The sequence below is a fragment of the Leptodactylus fuscus genome, chromosome 5 (genome assembly GCF_031893055.1).
Source record: "Leptodactylus fuscus isolate aLepFus1 chromosome 5, aLepFus1.hap2, whole genome shotgun sequence".
NCBI lineage: Eukaryota > Metazoa > Chordata > Amphibia > Anura > Leptodactylidae > Leptodactylus > Leptodactylus fuscus.
In genome coordinates, this window is record NC_134269.1 from 14,044,206 (window position 1) to 14,064,996 (window position 20,791).

At 43.6% G+C, this 20,791-nt stretch overlaps 1 protein-coding gene across 1 annotated transcript; it reads left to right on the top strand.

Moving 5' to 3' along the window:
• The first annotated feature begins 8,704 nt into the window (after positions 1 to 8,704).
• LOC142204704 (galactose-3-O-sulfotransferase 4-like) lies at positions 8,705 to 14,216 on the top strand. The gene is made up of 3 exons (XM_075276011.1): positions 8,705 to 8,813; positions 9,324 to 9,618; positions 13,422 to 14,216. The coding sequence occupies exons 1-3, from the start codon at positions 8,707 to 8,709 to the stop codon at positions 14,214 to 14,216; spliced, it is 1,197 nt and encodes a 398-aa protein (XP_075132112.1). The 5' UTR covers positions 8,705 to 8,706.
• Positions 14,217 to 20,791: the final 6,575 nt, after the last annotated feature.

The window sequence follows — 20,791 nt, forward strand, 5'->3', positions numbered from 1 at the left end:
CCTGCAAACTGACTTTGGATTGCACTGTGATAAAACCGCAGCATGGGTGCCAAACGGCAAACTCACCTCTGCAACGTCTGACAATACATCTACTGATCTCATCGCTGCTACATCTGACATCTCCTGATCTCAGGAGATGATACCCAGATAATACAGTGTGGGGGGTTCTGGGGATTAGTGTAGTGTTATACTAGAGAGAGATAGGAGATAATACACAGATAATACAGTGGGGGGGGGGGGGGTTCTGGGGATTAGTGTAGTGTTATACTAGAGAGAGATAGGAGATAATACACAGATAATACAGTGTGGGGGGTTCTGGGGATTAGTGTAGTGTTATACTAGAGAGAGATAGGAGATAATACACAGATAATACAGTGTGGGGGGTTCTGGGGATTAGTGTAGTGTTATACTAGAGAGAGATAGGCGATAATACACAGATAATACAGTGGGGGGGTTCTGGGGATTAGTGTAGTGTTATACTAGAGAGAGATAGGAGATAATACACAGATAATACAGTGTGGGGGGTTCTGGGGATTAGTGTAGTGTTATATTTAGAGAGAGATAGGAGATAATACACAGATAATACAGTGGGGGGGGGGGTTCTGGGGATTAGTGTAGTGATAGTACTGGAGAGAGATAGGAGATAATACAGTGTGGGGGGTTCTGGGGATTAGTGTAGTGTTATACTAGAGAGAGATAGGAGATAATACACATAATACAGTGTGGGGGGTTCTGGGGATTAGTGTAGTGTTAGGACTAGAGAGAGATAGGCGATAATACACAGATAATACAGTGTAGGGGGTTCTGAGGATTAATGTAGTGTTATACTAGAGAGAGATAGGAGATAATACACATAATACAGTGTGGGGGGTTCTGGGGATTAGTGTAGTGTTATACTAGAGAGAGATAGGCGATAATACACAGATAATACAGTGGGGGGGGGTTCTGGGGATTAGTGTAGTGTTATATTTAGAGAGAGATAGGAGATAATACACAGATAATACAGTGGGGGAGGGGTTCTGGGGATTAGTGTAGTGTTATACTAGAGAGAGATAGGAGATAATACACAGATAATACAGTGGGGGGGGGGGTTCTGGGGATTAGTGTAGTGTTATACTAGAGAGAGATAGGCGATAATACACAGATAATACAGTGGGGGGGGGGTTCTGGGGATTAGTGTAGTGTTATACTAGAGAGAGATAGGAGATAATACACAGATAATACAGTGTGGGGGGTTCTGAGGATTAGTGTAGTGTTATACTAGAGAGAGATAGGAGATAATACACAGATAATACAGTGTGGGGGGTTCTGGGGATTAGTGTAGTGTTATATTTAGAGAGAGATAGGAGATAATACACAGATAATACAGTGTGGGGGGCCTCTGAGGATTAGTGTAGTGTTAGGACTAGAGAGAGATAGGAGATAATACACAGATAATACAGTGTACGGGGTTCTGGGGATTAGTGTAGTGTTATACTAGAGAGAGATAGGAGATAATACACAGATAATACAGTGTGGAGGGTTCTGGGCATTAGTGTAGTGTTATACTAGAGAGAGATAGGAGATAATACACAGATAATACAGTGTACGGGGTTCTGGGGATTAGTGTAGTGTTAGGACTAGAGAGAGATAGGAGATAATATACGGAGCTCCTAGGAACCCATCTATAAAACATAGTGTAGAATACTCTTAGGACTCCTAGGAACCTATTTATAAAACATATCTATAAAATACTATTTGGCTCCTGAAGTGATGTGAAAGTGACATTATTATGCTCTAGGGTTTCTTCATACCCCAGAGTGTAAAAGGTGGAAGCTCAGGCTTGGTGTAAAAAAAATGGTTATTGTTGGAATGAAATTGACAGCAGAGAGGTCATTTGGCCATTCGGATGGAAGCCCTTTGCCAAGGTCTGCGCTCTACTGAGATAAGGCCTATTTGGCAGGTAGTGATATCCACTGATAAGGTGAAAGAGGATAAATAAAAGAAAAGAACACTTTAGGCCAGCCAAGATGTTTTCAAAGCACCAGAGATTCTACTACCGCTAAGACCTTAAAAGATGGTGCTCACGGTGTACATTCGGTGCCAGAACTGTAAACAGACCAAAGCCAAGGGGCAATAAGCTACCATTGGCAGTATCCAGACCAGCTATACCTTCCAGCCAGTGATGATGGATTATCTAACAGTAGAAGAGTCTCTGTAGTGATACAAGTACTTGCTGGTCATAGTAGACCATTTAATCAGGCTCACAGTAGTGGTCCTCAGTTAAAGTTAGATGGTGGAAACAGTGGTCCGGGTCAAACGGAAACACTTTATCTTGCCATATGAGTGACCCGCTCATCTACACTACCACCATGGAACCTATTTTGCTGTTAAAATTGACTGAAGAACTGAGTCGCCTCTACAAGATATGGAAGACTCTCTTACCAAGAATGCTGGAGAAATGGAAGAGGGATTGGTCGCCTGACCATGATGAGGAACCTATGTGGGTATATAATAACACTGTACACTCAGCCACCAGATACTTCCATTTCATGATGATGTTTGGGAGAAATGGAAGGAACCTCTTGAGCGTGATGATGCCGGTGGACGAAAAGAATTAGTGAACATCCCAGAATTGGATGATATAGGACTTGTGTGACTTGGAACTCCACATGCTCATGGTCAACTCAGGGACAGACAAACCAACTGTGCCATGAGCTGCACAGGGGTCTGTAGAAAGTCGGTGGCCGATGGGACCATCAGCATGAGACATGTAATATTTATGTCTTGTCTGTTTTAGAGGAGATATAATTATTTTGTCCTGTAGGTGACAGTATCACACAATGATGGACCTCCTGTGGGGTGAGCACTACGGGAGGTGGAGTCCGGCATCACAATCTGGGAGCTGTGTCAAAGGAAGCAGGAGGATGGAAAGTGGAGAAACAACAAAGTATACTACTGTCTTACCACCTGTATCCAGGAGTAGTTGCCGGAGGAACTTGTCCTGCAGAGACTCTAAGGTCAGCTGAAGCTTTGTAAGAATGGATAAGCAGGGGACATAGTAAGTATATCATATATAGGGGGGGCACAGAATTTTTGTTTGTGATCACAGAATATTTTTGCGGTCACAAAAATTTGCTCTGTGTGTACACAATTCATTTTGTGATCATAGAATTCTTTTTTGTGTCAGAAAACCAAAATATGTCGCATAAAAATCCATCACAGAATTCATTTTTGTGCCCAACGAGCCTCATAATAATCCTTCTGTACAGAAAATTACACTTTGTAACAAATGGCAGCCACTAGGGTTGGTATATTTTTGCATTGTGAACAAGGACCATCGACCGACTTACAGCACAGATTGTTACTTGTATCATAGAATTACTATTTTGTTGCAGCGAATCTCGCACAGAATGTTTTTTTTTTGTTGTTGCACGGAATTTTATTTTGCAACACCTAAAGCATTTTGTAAAGCCGGATATACAAGACACATGATGTACCAAAGTATAAGAGTGTGTCACAAAAATTCCATCTACAATCTAAAGGTTTCCCAATTATGAAAAACAAATCTAGAACGTAACGGAAATTGCCAGTGCAAAGAGAATTCTAGTGTCAGTATATCACGCTGTTCTGGTCTATCACACTGACACAGTAGACACAGCGGTAATTTAAGTGTCCTCAAGATAGACAGACGATTCCAGGTCTCTTATTTCACTCATGTCTGTGTTCATTAGTAACCAACTTTTCTAAGTCCCTGTCTATGATGAGCAGCAATTCCAGTGATGTCAATGCTACAGAGTTTTCTCTTGATAGTGTGGACCCTCCTGACCCCAGAAGTGGCAGTCTCGACACTAGGCAGAAACTCAAACGGAGGCCTTCAGCCTACCCCAGCCCTGGAACCAGCAGTGACTCCAGCACTGGACAGGGATCAGGTTGGGCCCATCCTAACACAAACCTAATACTAGCCACACCCTTTTTAGGGCGTATACTACCAACATCCAGTCAGAAAACTTCTTAAGTGCAAGTGCACTCCTTCCTCTATATCACTTAGTCATTGTCCAGTACAAAAACGCCAGTGAGCATGCCCAGCAATCCTGCGCATGCGCCGTATTCTTAAGAGACAACAGTCTACGATCATTGGAATTAGCAAAGTATGCATGCACAGAATCACCAGGCATATGTACTGACATAGCCCAGGCGGTCAGTCTCCGATCAGGTGTAAGCATGATAGAACGCATGTGTTAGCAATACGCGCATGCGCAATGCATAAATATATGGACTAAGTTACTGGATGAGATTTTCAATGAACTAATACCATATGAATTGGTGGAAACTTAGGTGTATATACAGATAAAGATTTGGATACCCATGGGGCTCCCAACTGTGGGCCACGTGATAATTCATCAGACATGACTACCTATCATGTGCTTAACATAGATTAGTTTGTTCACTTATATACTATCCTCTAATGGATATAGCTACCTATTCTCAAAATATAAGCACCAGTACAAAGAGAGACATGTGAAGAGAATTCTAGTGTCAGTATATCACGCTGTTCTAGTATATCACACTGACCCCGTAGACACACAGCGGTAATTCAAGTGTCCGTGAGATAGACAGACGATTCCAGCTCTCTTATTTCACTCATGCCTAGGACGGTGCGGACACACACTGACTTCCTCACGTTTATGGGCAGGATCAACCAGGTATGTGGGCACTAGAAGACCCGGGGACACTGATCGGATCCCGATCGTCGATCAAGCAAATTTCACGATCGGGATCGGCTGGAAAATGATCGAAAATTGGATTTTAAAACCGATCCTGAAATCCCAAGATCGGCTCAACCCCACTTTTTACATCCACATCCACATTAACTCGGAATTTCGGATGTAATAAGGCGGCGTGATGGCGGGAAATAGTTAATATTCTCTTCTTTCATATTCCGAATGGTTAATACACGTTGGGCAGTGTCAGTGGGCGGAGTCCAGACTATATGGCATGTTATAATGGGTATGTGGATTTTACTTCTTGATACTTTCCAACGTTGACTTTGATTTATAGGATCCATTATAAAATAGAAATTTGAACCATCCACTTTCCCAATTCCGTAAAGTTAATAAAACCAAACATATACAAATTAGGCATCGTGGCGCACAATAGACGCTGTAAATATAAAATCAATGAAAAAATGGTGCAAAGGCAGTTTTTTCTAAATCCTCTGCATTCTGATTTTTTAAAGGCAGAATATATGGAACAGGGATTTTTTTTACGGCAGACGTGCTGCATATCCACCACTAGGCGTCACCACCTGCCCATAGAGACAGAATACGCAATATATCTATAACCAATGTCAATTCTGAACATTCATCACCTCTAATTTTTACACCACTGCTCATTAATTTCATTACAACTCTGGATTTGTTGATTTCAATGTAAGACACATAGTAAATTGCAGCTAAAAATACAGAAGGAAAAATACAGTGAAAAAGCATTGTTATATAAAAGAATAAAACTGTTATACTACTATTATTACTACTATAGTACTACTATCACTATTATAATACTGCTCCTATGTACAAGTATATAACTACTATAAGGGCTCATTCACACTACGTATACGGCAGCTTATTCTGAACGTAAAACACGTTCAGAATAAGTGGCGTATAAAGCAGTTCCATTCATTTCTATGGGAGCCAGCATACGAGCGCTCCCCATAGAAATGAATGGGCTGCTTTTTTCACTACAAGCATTCCCATTGAAGTGAATGGGAAGTGCCGGCGTATATGGCTCATGCCAAGCCGTACACGTGAGCGCTTCCCATTCACTTCAATGGGAGTGCTTGTAGTGAAAAAAGCAGCCCATTCATTTCTATGGGGAGCGCTCGTATGCTGGCTCCCATAGAAAGGAATGGAACTGCTTTATACGCCGCTGATTCTGAACGTCTTTTACGTTCAGAATAAGCTGCCGTATACGTAGTGTGAATGAGCCCTAATACTACCAAACAGTTCTACTTTGGTTTCATCTGACCATATGAAATTCTCCCAATACTCTTCTGGATCATCCAAATACTATCTAGCAAACTTCAGACGGGCCCGGACATGTGCTGGCTTAAGCAGGTGACACGTCTGGCACTGCAGGATCTGAGTCCCTGGCGGTTTAGTGTGTTACTGATGGGAGCCTTTGTTACGTTGGATATGTTTGGAGTGTGACTAGGGTGGAGCCGATCTTGACTTTTCAGGATCGATTTTAAAATCCGATTTCCGATCATTTTTCATTCGAACCCGATCTCGATCCCAATTCCGATCCCAATGTAAGTCAATGGGATTTTTTTACTAATCGGAGATCAGATTTTAAAAACAATCCTATTCACTATACAGCATGGAATCTAACAATGGAACGCTTTAATTGTTAGAATCTACGCTGTGTAGTGATTTTTTTTAATCACTAAGTAGCCAGAGGATTTTTTATTAATCCTCTGGCTACTTAGTCCCCCCTGGTGTCCACTTACCTGCAGAGATGGCTGGTCCGGTGCCCGGTGTTCTCGTTTTTCTTTGCCTCGCTGCCCCCGCCTACCAGGTTAGGAGAGTGTGGGCACCCTGTACCCACCCACACTCTCCTAAGCCACAAGCCCCTCCTTCTTCCTAGCGCTTTAACACTAACCTGGGAGGCGGGGGCAGCGAGGCGAAGAAGAACGAGAACACCGGGCACCGGACCAGCCATCTCTGCAAGTAAGTAGCTACTAGAGATGTTAATTCTTTCCAGATCAGACAATGTGATTTTCTGGATTTGTTTTCTCATTGTGTCTCTCATAGTTGAGGTCACCTATGATGTCACTTACAGGCCGACCTCATCTTTTTAAGTAGGAAAACTTGCACAATTGGTGGCCGACTAAATACTTTTTTTCCCCACTGTACATATCACTGTAGGGGCATCCACTGACCACTCCAATGTAATTACTCACCTCCGATCATAAGCAAATTGCCCATATGCGCCTTATTGCTGGAGATATCTTGCCGTTAGTTTTGGCATCGATATCCCTCCACTGTCAGAAAGGGAGACTCTACAGCCTAGCATCATTGCTGCACTGTGAGGAACATCCTCCCCCCTGACAGTACTCTTCCATAGCCCATGACTTTGTAACAAAAATTGTGACAATATTGGGGAGAATCGTGCAAATTGCTTATTGTACAATCTATATCTCTTTGTAGGTCGTTTTTTCACAATGGGGATTCCACTGAAACCATCAAATCACATGGAAGGCAATCTTCTGCCAGAAGCTCTCAGGAGGTAAGACCGCAGGGTATAGAATTGGGGGCAGGTCATTAATATTCTTGTATAATCAAATTGCAATGTCTCTGCCTGTTCGCGTCTCTGTGTGGCCCTCCGTTCGCACGTTGAGGCACAAGAGGTGAGTTCAGTTTGATTCCTTGCTCAGTATTTTTCATTGCACTGTGTGAACACTGCTCTATCTCAGTAATTTCCACCACACCCATCTCCTGCACCTTGATTCCCTCTGCCCCTCTAATGGTTAATGTTATCCTTTCCTGTCTGTTTGACAGTCTGTCTTCCAGTCAAGCCTAGGGAGGGTCTTGGGCTTTCTATGTACAGTAGATCGGCCCTCACAGGCCTGCTGGTTATTGTGACTTTGTCACTGCTAAGCTCCTCTTCTGCTACAATTGTATTACTGACCTCTGGCCTCTGACTTACCCTTTGACTACTCTCTTGGATTTTGATTCTGTACTGCATTGCTTAACTGTTACAAGACCCTTGGTTAGCTGACCTCCCTTTGTTGTTTGTCTTGTCTTTGTTCTGTGTTGTCACTTATATAGGAAGGGCCCATCGTCCAGTTGGGGGTCCAGTAGGGGGAATTCAGCTTAGGGCTCACTGTCTATTCTGCCCCTACCCCAGAGATCACCAGCAGCTACTGGGGAATTGCTCCTATTGCAATTCCCTTCCACAAATCCTGCCGTTAGGTGCCACAGAGAGGAGGGTACCACTGTGTGTACCAGAATAAACGATTTCTCCATAAAAGCACCTTTCACTCTGGCAGACCAGACCTACCATACATTGCAGGGTCAGCCATTCATTTAAAGGGGCCCTATCAGCAAAAATTTGCTGTATGAGCCCCACATATGCGTGAATAGCCTTTAAAAAGGCTATTCAGGCACTGCTAATGTTATTTTAACCCCCACCCCAATTTTAAAATAAAACCATAAAACATATATGCAAATTATACTTATCGTGTACGGTGGGTGATCATGCACGGACCGACGTTATCTTCTGGCATGCCTTCCTCTTCTTTCAGCGACGCTCTCCGGTCCTGGCTCGTCCCTGGCTTCATCGTCCTCTTCTTTGGGCAGGATTGGTTCAAATCCGGCGCATGCGTAGTATTGCTCCCTCCGGAGTGCTACTGCGCACGCTCCAGCACCATTTCTCTCAATGGCAGTACATTCGCGTCCTTGAGGCAAGTGATACTGTCACGGTCACTATGCCTATGAGAATAGGGTCACTAGGTATAATGCATAGCTCAGGTCTCCTTCTAATAATAAAGATCACAGTGGAGACTGTGGAGGGCGGCCCCATGATTTTTCCAGAGAATTCCTGTGGTGCTATCAGAGTCCATACCATAAGGTGCCATACCATGCCAAGTGGTTAGTGCAATCTGCTGTGTGTGTACTGAGCCCTCGAATATCTGATATCACCCTCACTGATGTTTCCTACAGGAGAATGAGGTTAAGTCAAGTCTGCAGGATACAAGTCCTGGGTTATGGCCTCCTAGTCCTTATGACTATTGGATTTGCTCTTCAGATTCTGGAGATCTACTTCCCAAAGAGGTGAGTGAACTACTTTAAAATGTACCTTCCACCACCTCCACCAGGTCTAGCTCTTTGCATACAAGGTGCTCCTCCACTGATTCTGGCACAATTGGAAGTTTTTCTCGAGCCCTCACCATTCCTAAATAATTACTGCAGCTCGTTCTGGTGCCTGATGACAAGTACATGGTATGATACAGTAACAGGCAAAGGGGACATGAATCAGGCCCTTGCCTGTGATTGGTATTCTGAGTCACACCCCCTTGGCCTGTTCCTGCCTGACACTTGATATTAGGGAGTCTAGTTATCATATCAGGCACCAACACTAACAGCACTGACTGCTCTGGAATGGTGGGGGCTACAAAGTAAATTCCAACTAGAATCAGTGGAGGGATGACAAGGACAGATTAGAAGGAAGGTTCTGGTTTTTTTTATTTTTCACCGCCACTCTTGCCCATGGCCACTGTCTGGTATTGCATCTTCGGTTGGTAAGTTAATCCACCATGTAACGTAGACTTTCTGTATCCTCAGTTCTCCCCAGATTCCTCCACTACACCTTGTAACTAAGAAGCCTTCGCCTTCCTACCGGACATGCCAACCCAAACAGCATATCATGTTTCTGAAGACGCACAAGACAGCCGGGAGCACCATACTGAACCTTCTGCATCGATACGGTGAACGGAATGGTTTGGTTTTCGCTCTGCCTTACAGATATCAATTCAACTATCCATATTCCTTCCAATCTCATGATGTGAAGGGATACAATGTGTCCTCTGGGCAGCCTTACGACATCATGTGCCATCATATGCGCTTCAATTATCAGGAGGTAATAGCTAAGTCTTGGGGTGAACCGTCATTACTAGAATTCTTGTAATTGCAACAAATTATATTTTTCTCCCACCTTCTTCCAATGAGATATTCTCACGTTTTGTTAGTTAAGGTCCAAAAATTGTACCTCTGACTATAAAACAATTTGTCGAAATTTAATAGCAACAGAGACTTGTGATATATCTTTGTAAGGTAAAACATGTTGTGGATTTGCCACTTAAGCAAGTCCCAGAAGGTAATAGATGTGTTACTTAGATAATGTATTAATATACAGCAGGAAACTGACAGCAACAGCAAACAAACTACTTATAATTCTATACCGTTCTGGTTCGCAGAGTCTAAGGTCATCCCGAGGTAACCACCGAAGCTTGGCACAAGGCAGGATGGACTTAGCTGCTTAGTAACCATGAAGTAATGTCAGGACAAGGTGCCAGAAAACAGTTGCACCTGTAGTGTAAGGACAAACCAGAAACCTTATAGAGGACAGAAGGAGTAATAGACAAAATTGATAAGATCCGTCAGGAAATAACTGCCCAAACCTCAGGTATTGATCCCGTCACCTACCATTGATCCCGTCACCTACCATAGTACTGATCCCATCACCTACCATAGTATTGATCCCGTCACCTACCATAGTACTAATCCCCCTCACCTACCATAGTACTGATCCCCTCACCTTACCATAGTACTGATCCCCTCACCTACCATAGTACTGATCCCCTCACCTACCATAGTACTGATCCCCTCACCTACCATAGTACTGATCCCCTCACCTACCATAGTACTGATCCCCTCACCTACCATAGTACTGATCCCCTCACCTACCATAGTACTGATCCCCTCACCTACCATAGTACTGATCCCCCTCACCTACCATAGTACTGATCCTCTCACCTACCACAGTACTGATCCCCTCACCTACCATAGTACTGATCCCGTCACCTACCATAGTACTGATCCCCTCACCTACCATAGTACTGATCCCCTCACCTACCATAGCACTGATCCTCTCACCTACCACAGTACTGATCCACCTCACCTACCATAGTACTGATCCCCTCACCTACCATAGTACTGATCCCCTCACCTACCATAGTACTGATCCCGTCACCTACCATAGCACTGATCCTCTCACCTACCATAGTACTGATCCCCCTCACCTACCATAGTACTGATCCCCTCACCTACCATAGTACTGATCCACCTCACCTACCATAGTACTGATCCCCCTCACCTACCATAGTACTGATCCCCTCACCTACCATAGTACTGATCCCCTCACCTACTATAGTACTGATACCCTCACCTACAATAGTACTGATCCCATCACCTACCATAGTACTGATCCCCTCACCTACCATAGTACTGATCCCCTCACCTACTATAGTACTGATCCCCTCACCTACCATAGTACTGATCCCCTCACCTACCATAGTACTGATCCCCCTCACCTACCATAGTACTGATCCCCTCACCTATCATAGTACTGATCCCCCTCACCTACCATAGTACTGATCTCCTCCCCTACCATAGTACTGATCCCCTCACCTACCATAGTACTGATCCCCTCACCTACCATAGTACTGATCCTCTCACCTACCATAGTACTGATCCCCCTCACCTACCATAGTACTGATCTCCTCCCCTACCATAGTACTGATCTCCTCCCCTACCATAGTACTGCTCTCCTTACCTACCATAGTACTGATCCCCTCACCTACCATAGTACTGATCCCCCTCACCTACCATAGTACTGATCCTCTCACCTACCATAGTACTGATCCCCCTCACCTACCATAGTACTGATCCTCTCACCTACCACAGTACTGATCCACCTCACCTACCATAGTACTGATCCTCTCACCTACCATAGTACTGATCCCCCTCACCTACCATAGTACTGATCCTCTCACCTACCATAGTACTGATCCCCCTCACCTACCATAGTACTGATCCTCTCACCTACCACAGTACTGATCCACCTCACCTACCATAGTACTGATCCCCCTCACCTACCATAGTACTGATCCCCTCACCTACCATAGTACTGATCCCGTCACCTACCATAGTACTGATCCCCTCACCTACCATAGTACTGATCCCCTCACCTACCATAGCACTGATCCTCTCACCTACCACAGTACTGATCCACCTCACCTACCATAGTACTGATCCACCTCACCTACCATAGCACTGATCCCCTCACCTACCATAGTACTGATCCCCTCACCTACCATAGTACTGATCCCCTCACCTACTATAGTACTGATCCCCTCACCTACCATAGTACTGATCCCATCACCTACCATAGTACTGATCCCCTCACCTACCATAGTACTGATCCCCTCACCTACTATAGTACTGATCCCCTCACCTACCATAGTACTGATCCCCTCACCTACCATAGTACTGATCCCCCTCACCTACCATAGTACTGATCCCCTCACCTATCATAGTACTGATCCCCCTCACCTACCATAGTACTGATCTCCTCCCCTACCATAGTACTGATCCCCTCACCTACCATAGCACTGATCCCTCTCCCCTACCATAGTACTGATCCCCTCACCTACCATAGCACTGATCCCCTCACCTACCTTAGTACTTATCCCCTCACCAACCACACTTCAGACTGTCCATTCTCATCTTTTGAACCTGTTACAGAAGAGGAAGCATCCCAACTACTTTCTTCATCTCGCCCTACAACCTGCAGTAGTGACCCCTTCCCCTCACACCTTCTCCAGTCTGTTGCCTGCTATCACAACTTACCTTACTAAAATATTTAACCTCTCTCTCTTCTGGAATTTTTCCATCCTCTTTAAAACATGCTGTCATAACCATGCTATTAAATTAATCCTCCCTTGACCTGTCCTGTGCTGCTATCGACCCGTCTCTAACCTCCCCTCTCTCAGCAGCATTTGACACTGCTGACCATCATCTCCTCCTCAGTCGGCCTCATGGACACTGCGCTCTCCTGGTTCTCCTCTTATCTCTCAGACCGCACTTTCAGCGTATCATTTGCGGGCTCTGTTTCCTCCCCTCTTTCCCTTGCTGTTGGGGTTCCTCAGGGCTCGGTCCTAGACCCTCTGCTCTTCTCTCTCTACACAGCCCCCATTGGAGAAACCATCACCAGATTTGGCTTCCGGTGCCATCTTTATGTCTAGGCACCATCTGCACGATAAAGGACACAACTGGTGATGGCTCATACAGATTTATGCTTGTGTAATGACAGTAACCTCTATTACAAAATTGTCTGACCACTATAAGCAATGCTACCTCCAATGTCACCCCTGCTACCTCTTGTGTCACCCCCCCACCTCATAGATTGTAAGCTCTTGTGAGCAGGGCCCTCAGTCCGACCCTGCCTTTGATCCACAAGATAAGAACCAGTATCACTTAACTCTCCTTGCTGCTGGGTTCTCCTAAACTCCATCCACTACTACACATAAGGTCTTGACAGTGGCCATCGAGAGAACCCTGTGCCAAAAATAGCCCCACTTTTTTTTGGTCTGCTCTCCAATTTTGAGTAAATTACCATGAGCTATACCTGAAATCTATGTCAGTCCCTGACTGGCCTTGGTTTTCAATTCTGACCCATAGGACCTCCCATGGTGTAACATGGGGCAACACAATATATCTTCAGTAGTACAATATGCCTTGAGGTAATACTGTGTATCTCTTTGACACAACAAGTCTCATGATGATCAATGGTCCATACAGGTAGTATACATAAATGAACAGCAATTTTTTGTTGCCACCAAATTTTAAGAATTTGTTTAACACTATCCATTAATTTCACAGGTTCGGAAGGTGATGCCTCCAGACACGTTCTACTTCACCATTCTTCGGGACCCAGCCAACGTGGCCGAGTCATCTTTTTCCTACTATCATGCTTATTCGATGGCATTCAAGAAGGCCCCGAATCTCAAAGCCTTTATTTCTCACCCATCACGTTACTATCGAACAGGTGACAGATACAATAACTATGCTCGTAACCCAGTATGGTTTGACCTTGGATTTGACTCTGATGTTCCATTTACGGAAACCTATGCAAAATCTGGAATCCGAGCCGTGGAGAACATATTTAACTTGGTTCTTCTAGCAGAATACTTTGATGAATCCATGATTCTCCTAAAAGAGGAGTTGTGTTGGGACCTCAACGATGTAGTGACTTTTAAACTGAACAGTCGTGAGACCTCAAAAACACTAGACCATGAAGACATAAAAAAATTGAGGGAATGGAATAAACTAGACTGGAACCTCTACTCCTACTTTAACTGCACGTTCTGGGATAAGGTAGAACGTTTTGGGAGGGCAAGAATGGACTATGAAGTCAAAAAGTTGAAGGAAAGAAGGCAACAGTTGGCTAAGCTTTGTTTTGAGGGTTCAGGACCAGTAATGCCAGAACAAATTAAAGAGAAAGCCCTTATACCCTTCCAACCCAAAAATGAGAAGATCCTAGGTTGGGTTGTTCGGGAAGATCTCCCTCACGAGGTTCGGACATATTGTATTCGAATGGTAACTCCAGAGCACCAATACAAAGATCTCCTTGATGCTCACCAGTTTTCCTTGGGGGCATCTAATGGCTCTGTCTGAGCACCAACTCCTGTAGGGATCATATGTGGCCATACTAGATGAGAGAGTCGTCTATGGAACATAAGGAATCATGAAACTCTATAACAGGATTATAATTGTATTCCCATTGCAGCAAATCTACCCCATAGTGGGACTTATAGGTACATCTAGCTCTGCTGTCCCCGAAATTTCTGGAACAGTGATCAAGATGGGGAGGGGTTATTCCCATGTCTGAAGCGATGTGTTTGTAGTCTGTAACTATGGAGAAAAATAGGTCTGCATGGGAGCTGTATACACACAACTATTGTTAAGCAATTCCCCAGTACCTGATGCTGGAACCTGGGAGGAGGGGGGAGATGGAGACAGTGACCTTTGATACTAGGCCACCCCATGTCCCTGCCTGCTAGCCACAACTACCCTAGCAGCAGTGGACAACTTGACGACAGTCCCTTCCTATGATAAGTGAAACACAGAACACATACAAGACAAACAATGAGAAGAAGAGTTCAGACTAGCGAAGGGGTCAGAACCAGACGGCATCTAGGTACAAAATCAGAATCCAGAAGAATAGTCAAGAGGTCAAAGCAAGTCAGAATACAGAATATCAGAGGGAAAGTAATAAAGTTGCACGCTCTTAGGAGGCAAGCACCCATGTGTGGAGTGATGGGCCGTATAAAGGAAACCCGGAATCAGCTCTAGACGTGATTGGAAAGTAAGATGTCAATCATAGAGCAACTAAGGTTAACTCTAAACAAAGGGAACTCAGAGTACTGGCTGGACTGATACAATGAAACAAGTCCTAGCTGTGCTAAAACAGACTACAAGAGGCCCAGGAGCAGAGGATCATAAGTGGACATGCCTCCTGAGCCATACCATGCGGCCAGAGGATGGCGCAAGAGTCTGAACGGGCAAGGATCTTACAACTATACTGCTAGTCACTCAATACACAAGACTGAAGACCAATACGCTTCAATGGGTAAGACCGGTATCGAGAGCAAGTGAGCGTCCTCCAACCAACCTGACCCATACATGGGGGCTTTTCTTCATGTTTTCCAGATTTTTTTGAATTTGTTTTTCCCTATAATTAAAGAAGTATTTATAGCTCCAGTATTTGTAGCCAATGCAGATATTTTGTATGTTTTATGTGTTTCTTATAAAAACAGGAAAGTATTATTGTATAGGGTTTGGTGGAGAAAGTCAACAAATAAATGTTCATGTTTGAACAAGAAAGGAGTCCTGTGATGGATCTGTACTTCTTTGTTTTATCTGAATGTCCTTCCCATCATGCCATAGATTTCATATCCTCTCTAACCTGGTCAGGTATATATACCTAAACCCATCTAGTCTCCGGTGTCGGCTATTTAGTGCCAGAACTCACCATTAGCGCTCCAGTTACTGCAGTTGTAGCATCTTCTATTCTCTTTGGCACTACCTGGCTCATTTAGAAATTGCTCCCGATGAACATTACTTGAATTTATTTTGAAAGGGGGAATTGAATTGAACTTTGGGGTAAGGATTCCACTTTAGTATTTGGAAGAATTTCTCCTTTGAGCATGTCCTAAATTTTTTATTAAGGGTATTTAATCTTCACATAGTGCATCTGTCATCAGAATACTGGGCTACACATATATGTGTACTCATTGATGTATTAGAAGGGTTAATCCCTTTTGGAGGATATTATGAGGTGCCTGGAAACCCCACTATATAACAGTGTAAAACATTCTCGGGACTCTTATGACTCTATCTATAAAACATGGTGTAGAATACTCTTAGGGCTCCTAGGAACCTATCTATAAAACATAGTGTAGAACGCTGTCAGGGCTCCTAGGAACCTATCTATAAAACATAGTGTAGAATACTCTTAGGACTCCTAGGAACCTATCTATAAAACATAGTGTATGACACTGTCAGGGCTCCTAGGAACCTATCTATAAAACATAGTATAGAATACTGTCAGGGCTCCTAGGAACCTATCTATAAAACATAGTGTAGAATACTCTTAGGGCCCCTAGGAACCTATCTATAAAGCATAGTGTACAATACTCTTAGGACTCCTAGGAACCTATCTATAAAACATAGTGTAGAATACTGTCAGGGCTCCTAGGAACCTATCTATAATACATAGTGTAGAATACTCTTAGGGCTCCTAGGAACCTATCTATAATACATAGTGTAGAATACTCTTAGGGCTCCTAGGAACCTATCTATAATACATAGTGAAGAATACTCTTAGGGCTCCTAGGAACCTATCTATAAAACATAGTGTAGAATACTCTTAGGGCTCCTAGGAACCTATCTATAAAACATAGTGTAGAATACTCTTAGGGCTCCTAGGAACCTATCTATAAAACATAGTGTAGAATACTCTTAGGACTCCTAGGAACCTATCTATAAAACATAGTATAGAATACTGTCAGGGCTCCTAGGAACCTATCTATAAAACATAGTGTAGAATACTGTCAGGGCTCCTAGGAACCTATCTATAAAACATAGTGTAGAATACTCTTAGGGCCCCTAGGAACCTATCTATAAAGCATAGTGTACAATACTCTTAGGACTCCTAGGAACCTATCTATAAAACATAGTGTAGAATACTGTCAGGGCTCCTAGGAACCTATCTATAATACATAGTGTAGAATACTCTTAGGGCTCCTAGGAACCTATCTATAATACATAGTGTAGAATACTCTTAGGGCTCCTAGGAACCTATCTATAATACATAGTGAAGAATACTCTTAGGGCTCCTAGGAACCTATCTATAAAACATAGTGTAGAATACTCTTAGGGCTCCTAGGAACCTATCTATAAAACATAGTGTAGAATACTCTTAGGGCTCCTAGGAACCTATCTATAAAACATAGTGTAGAATACTCTTAGGACTCCTAGGAACCTATCTATAAAACATAGTGTATGACACTGTCAGGGCTCCTAGGAACCTATCTATAAAACATAGTATAGAATACTGTCAGGGCTCCTAGGAACCTATCTATAAAACATAGTGTAGAATACTCTTAGGGCCCCTAGGAACCTATCTATAAAGCATAGTGTACAATACTCTTAGGACTCCTAGGAACCTATCTATAAAACATAGTGTAGAATACTGTCAGGGCTCCTAGGAACCTATCTATAATACATAGTGTAGAATACTCTTAGGGCTCCTAGGAACCTATCTATAAAACATAGTGTAGCATACTCTTAGGGCTCCTAGGAACCTATCTATAAAACATAGTGTAGAATACTCTTAGGGCCCCTAGGAACCTATCTATAAAGCATAGTGTACAATACTCTTAGGACTCCTAGGAACCTATCTATAAAACATAGTGTAGAATACTGTCAGGGCTCCTAGGAACCTATCTATAATACATAGTGTAGAATACTCTTAGGGCTCCTAGGAACCTATCTATAATACATAGTGTAGAATACTCTTAGGGCTCCTAGGAACCTATCTATAATACATAGTGAAGAATACTCTTAGGGCTCCTAGGAACCTATCTATAAAACATAGTGTAGAATACTCTTAGGGCTCCTAGGAAACTATCTATAAAACATAGTGTAGAATACTCTTAGGGCTCCTAGGAACCTATCTATAAAACATAGTGTAGAATACTCTTAGGGCTCCTAGGAACCTATCTATAAAGCATAGTGTAGAATACTCTTAGGACTCCTAGGAACCCATCTATAATACATAGTGTACTCTACAATACAATAGGATACATTATATGCTTTGGGCCAGCCGAGATGTTTGCAAGTCTCCATAGGTTCTACTTTCTACTTCCTTCAGGACCTTCAAAAGATGGTGTTCACGGTGTATATGGGCTACCAGAAATGCAACCTGGCCAAAGCCAGAGACCAACAAGCTACCAATGGCAGTATCCTGAACAACTATACCTTACAGCTAGTAATGATGGATTATCTAACAGTAGAAGAGTCTATGTAAGGATACAAGTACTTACTGATCATAATGGTCCATTTAACCAGGTTCACAGTGGTGGTCCTCACTCAGGATTAGACAATGAGAACAATGGGTGACCTACACGGGTACACTACAACCAGAGAACCTATTTTGAGGGAAAAGTTACTAAAGAAATTTGTTGGCTGTACCAGATATGGAAGACTGTTACTGAGAACGGTAGAAGAACCTAAGAGGGATCAGTAGCCTGTGGAGGAACATATGTGGGGATATAATAACACTGTACACTCAGCCACCAGGTTCTCCCACTTCATGATGATGTTTGGGAGAAATGGAAGGAACCCCCAGAGCACGATGATGCCGGTAAATGAAGAGAATAAGAAGTGAACACCCCAGAATTGGATGAAGGAGCGCCAGTGGCAGGTATAGGACATGAATGATTGGACCCCCCCCCCCCCACATACTCACGTTCAACTCAGGAACAGACAAAACCACCTGAGCCACGAGCTCCACAGGGGCCACTAGAAAGTAGGTGGTCCATGGGACGGTCAGCATGAGACATGTAATATTTATGTCTTCTCTATTATACAGGAGATATAATTATTTTGTCCTGTAGGTGACAGTATCACACAATGATGCACCTCCAGCTGGGTAAGAACTTCTGGAGGTGGCGCCCGGCATCAAGAACTGGTTACTGTACAAAGGAGGCAGGAGGATGGAAAGAGGACAAATAAAAGCCGACTTTCCACCTGTATCCAGGAGTAGTTGCCGGAGGAACTTCTGTGCAGTCCTGAGGAGACTCTAAGGTCAGCTGAAGCTTTGTAAGAATGGATAAGCAGGGGACACAGTATGTATATCATGTATAGGGGGGCGATCACAGGATATATTTTGTGCCACACAATTATTTTGGTGCTCATAGAATTCATATTTTGTTACACAAAATGCTATTTATATCACAAAAATGTAGTTTGTCGCACAGAATTCACTTTTGTGACCACAGAATCAGAAAATATATCTTGTGCACACAAATTACATTTTGTAACAAATGGCAGCAACTAGAGTGAGCGTTTTCTCGCATTGTATACAAGGATCACACAGAGTCTTATATTGTAGCATAAAATCCTCACACAGAATGTTTTTCTTGCACACAAGGTTTTTTGATAGCACAGAGTATTCATTTCTAAATCAGAATGTTATATTGTTGCGCAGAATTTCCGGACGGTGTTGAACAAAATAGAATTCTGCGTCACAAAATAACATTACATGTGACAAAATAAAATTCTGTGCCACCGGGGCAATGTGGTGGTTTAGTGGTTAGCACTGAAGCTTTGAAGTGCTGGAGTCTTAGGTTTGAATCCTGCCAGGAACAACATCTGTAAGGGGTTTGTGTGTTCTCCCTGGTTTTGTGTAGATTTCCTCCCATTCTCCAAAGACATACTGATAGGAAACATGTATCGCCCCCCCCTGCAATTCTGTCAGATAATACTCGTGTTCTTCCAGACAATGATTGCAAGCACAAACTCTTTGGTAATATCTTCATTTATTTTGCTTGCAATGAAAAAACACAAAAGAGAATGAAAAAAAAAGTCAAATCATTGATCATTTTACACAAAACTCCAGAACTGGTGCGGACAGAAGTATTGGCGCCCTCAGCCTAATACTTGGTAGCACAACCTTTAGACACAATAACTGCGCACAACCGCTTCCGCTAACCAGCAATGAGTTTCTTACAAGGCTCTGCTGGAATCTTAGACCATTCTTCTTTGGCTCCTGCTCCAGATCCCCCCTGAGATGTGAAGGGGGCCTTCTCCAAACTGCCACCAAGAGATCTCTCCCCCTCCCCCACAGGTGTTCTATGGGATTCAGGGCTGGACTCATTGCTGCCACTTTACAAGTCTCCAGGGCTTTCTCTCACCACCATTGTATAGTGCTGACCTGAAGTGTGTTTTGGGTCATTGTCCTGCTGGAAGACCCCTGACCTCTGAGGGAGACCCAGCTTTCTCACACTGGGCCCTACATTATGCTGCACAATGTGTTGGTCGTCTTCAGACTTCATAATGCCATGCACGCGGTCAAGCAGTCCAGTGCCAGAGGCAGCAAAGCAACCCCAAAACATCAGGGAACCTCCGCCATGTCTGACTGTAGGGGGCGTCTTCTTTTCTTTGAAGGCCTCTTTTTTTTCCTGTAAACTCTATGTTGAGGCCTTTTCCTACTTTTGTCTCCTCTGACCAGAGAACATTCTTCCAGAACGTTTTTGGCTTTCTCAGGTAAGTTTTGGCAAACTCCAGCCTGGCTTATGTCTCTGGGTAAGAAGTGGGGTCTTCCTGGGTCTCCTACCATACAGTCCCTTCTCATTCAGACGCTGACACTGGATAGTACGGAGTGACACTGTTGTACCCTCGGACTGCAGGGCAGCTGGAACTTGTTTGGATGTTAGTCGAGGTTCTTTATCCACCATCCGCACAATCTTGCGTTGAAATCTCTCGTCAATGTTTCTTTTCCGTCCACATCTAGGGAGGTTAGCCACAGGGCCATGGGCTTTACACTTCTTGATGACACTGCGCACGGTAGAAACAGGAACATTCAGGTCTTTGGAGATGGACTTGTAGCCTTGAGATTGCTCATGCTTCCTCACAATTTTGCTTCTCAAGTCCTCAGACAGTTCGTTGGTCTTCTTTCTTTTCTC

Coding starts and splice junctions, on each gene's coding strand:
- LOC142204704 (XM_075276011.1), top strand. CDS start 8,707: ATGAGGTTAAGTCAAGTCTGCAGGATACAAGTCCTGGGTTATGGCCTC. Junction 8,814..9,323: donor GAGATCTACTTCCCAAAGAG/GTGAGTGAACTA, acceptor CTGTATCCTCAG/TTCTCCCCAGATTCCTCCAC. Junction 9,619..13,421: donor TGCGCTTCAATTATCAGGAG/GTAATAGCTAAG, acceptor TTAATTTCACAG/GTTCGGAAGGTGATGCCTCC.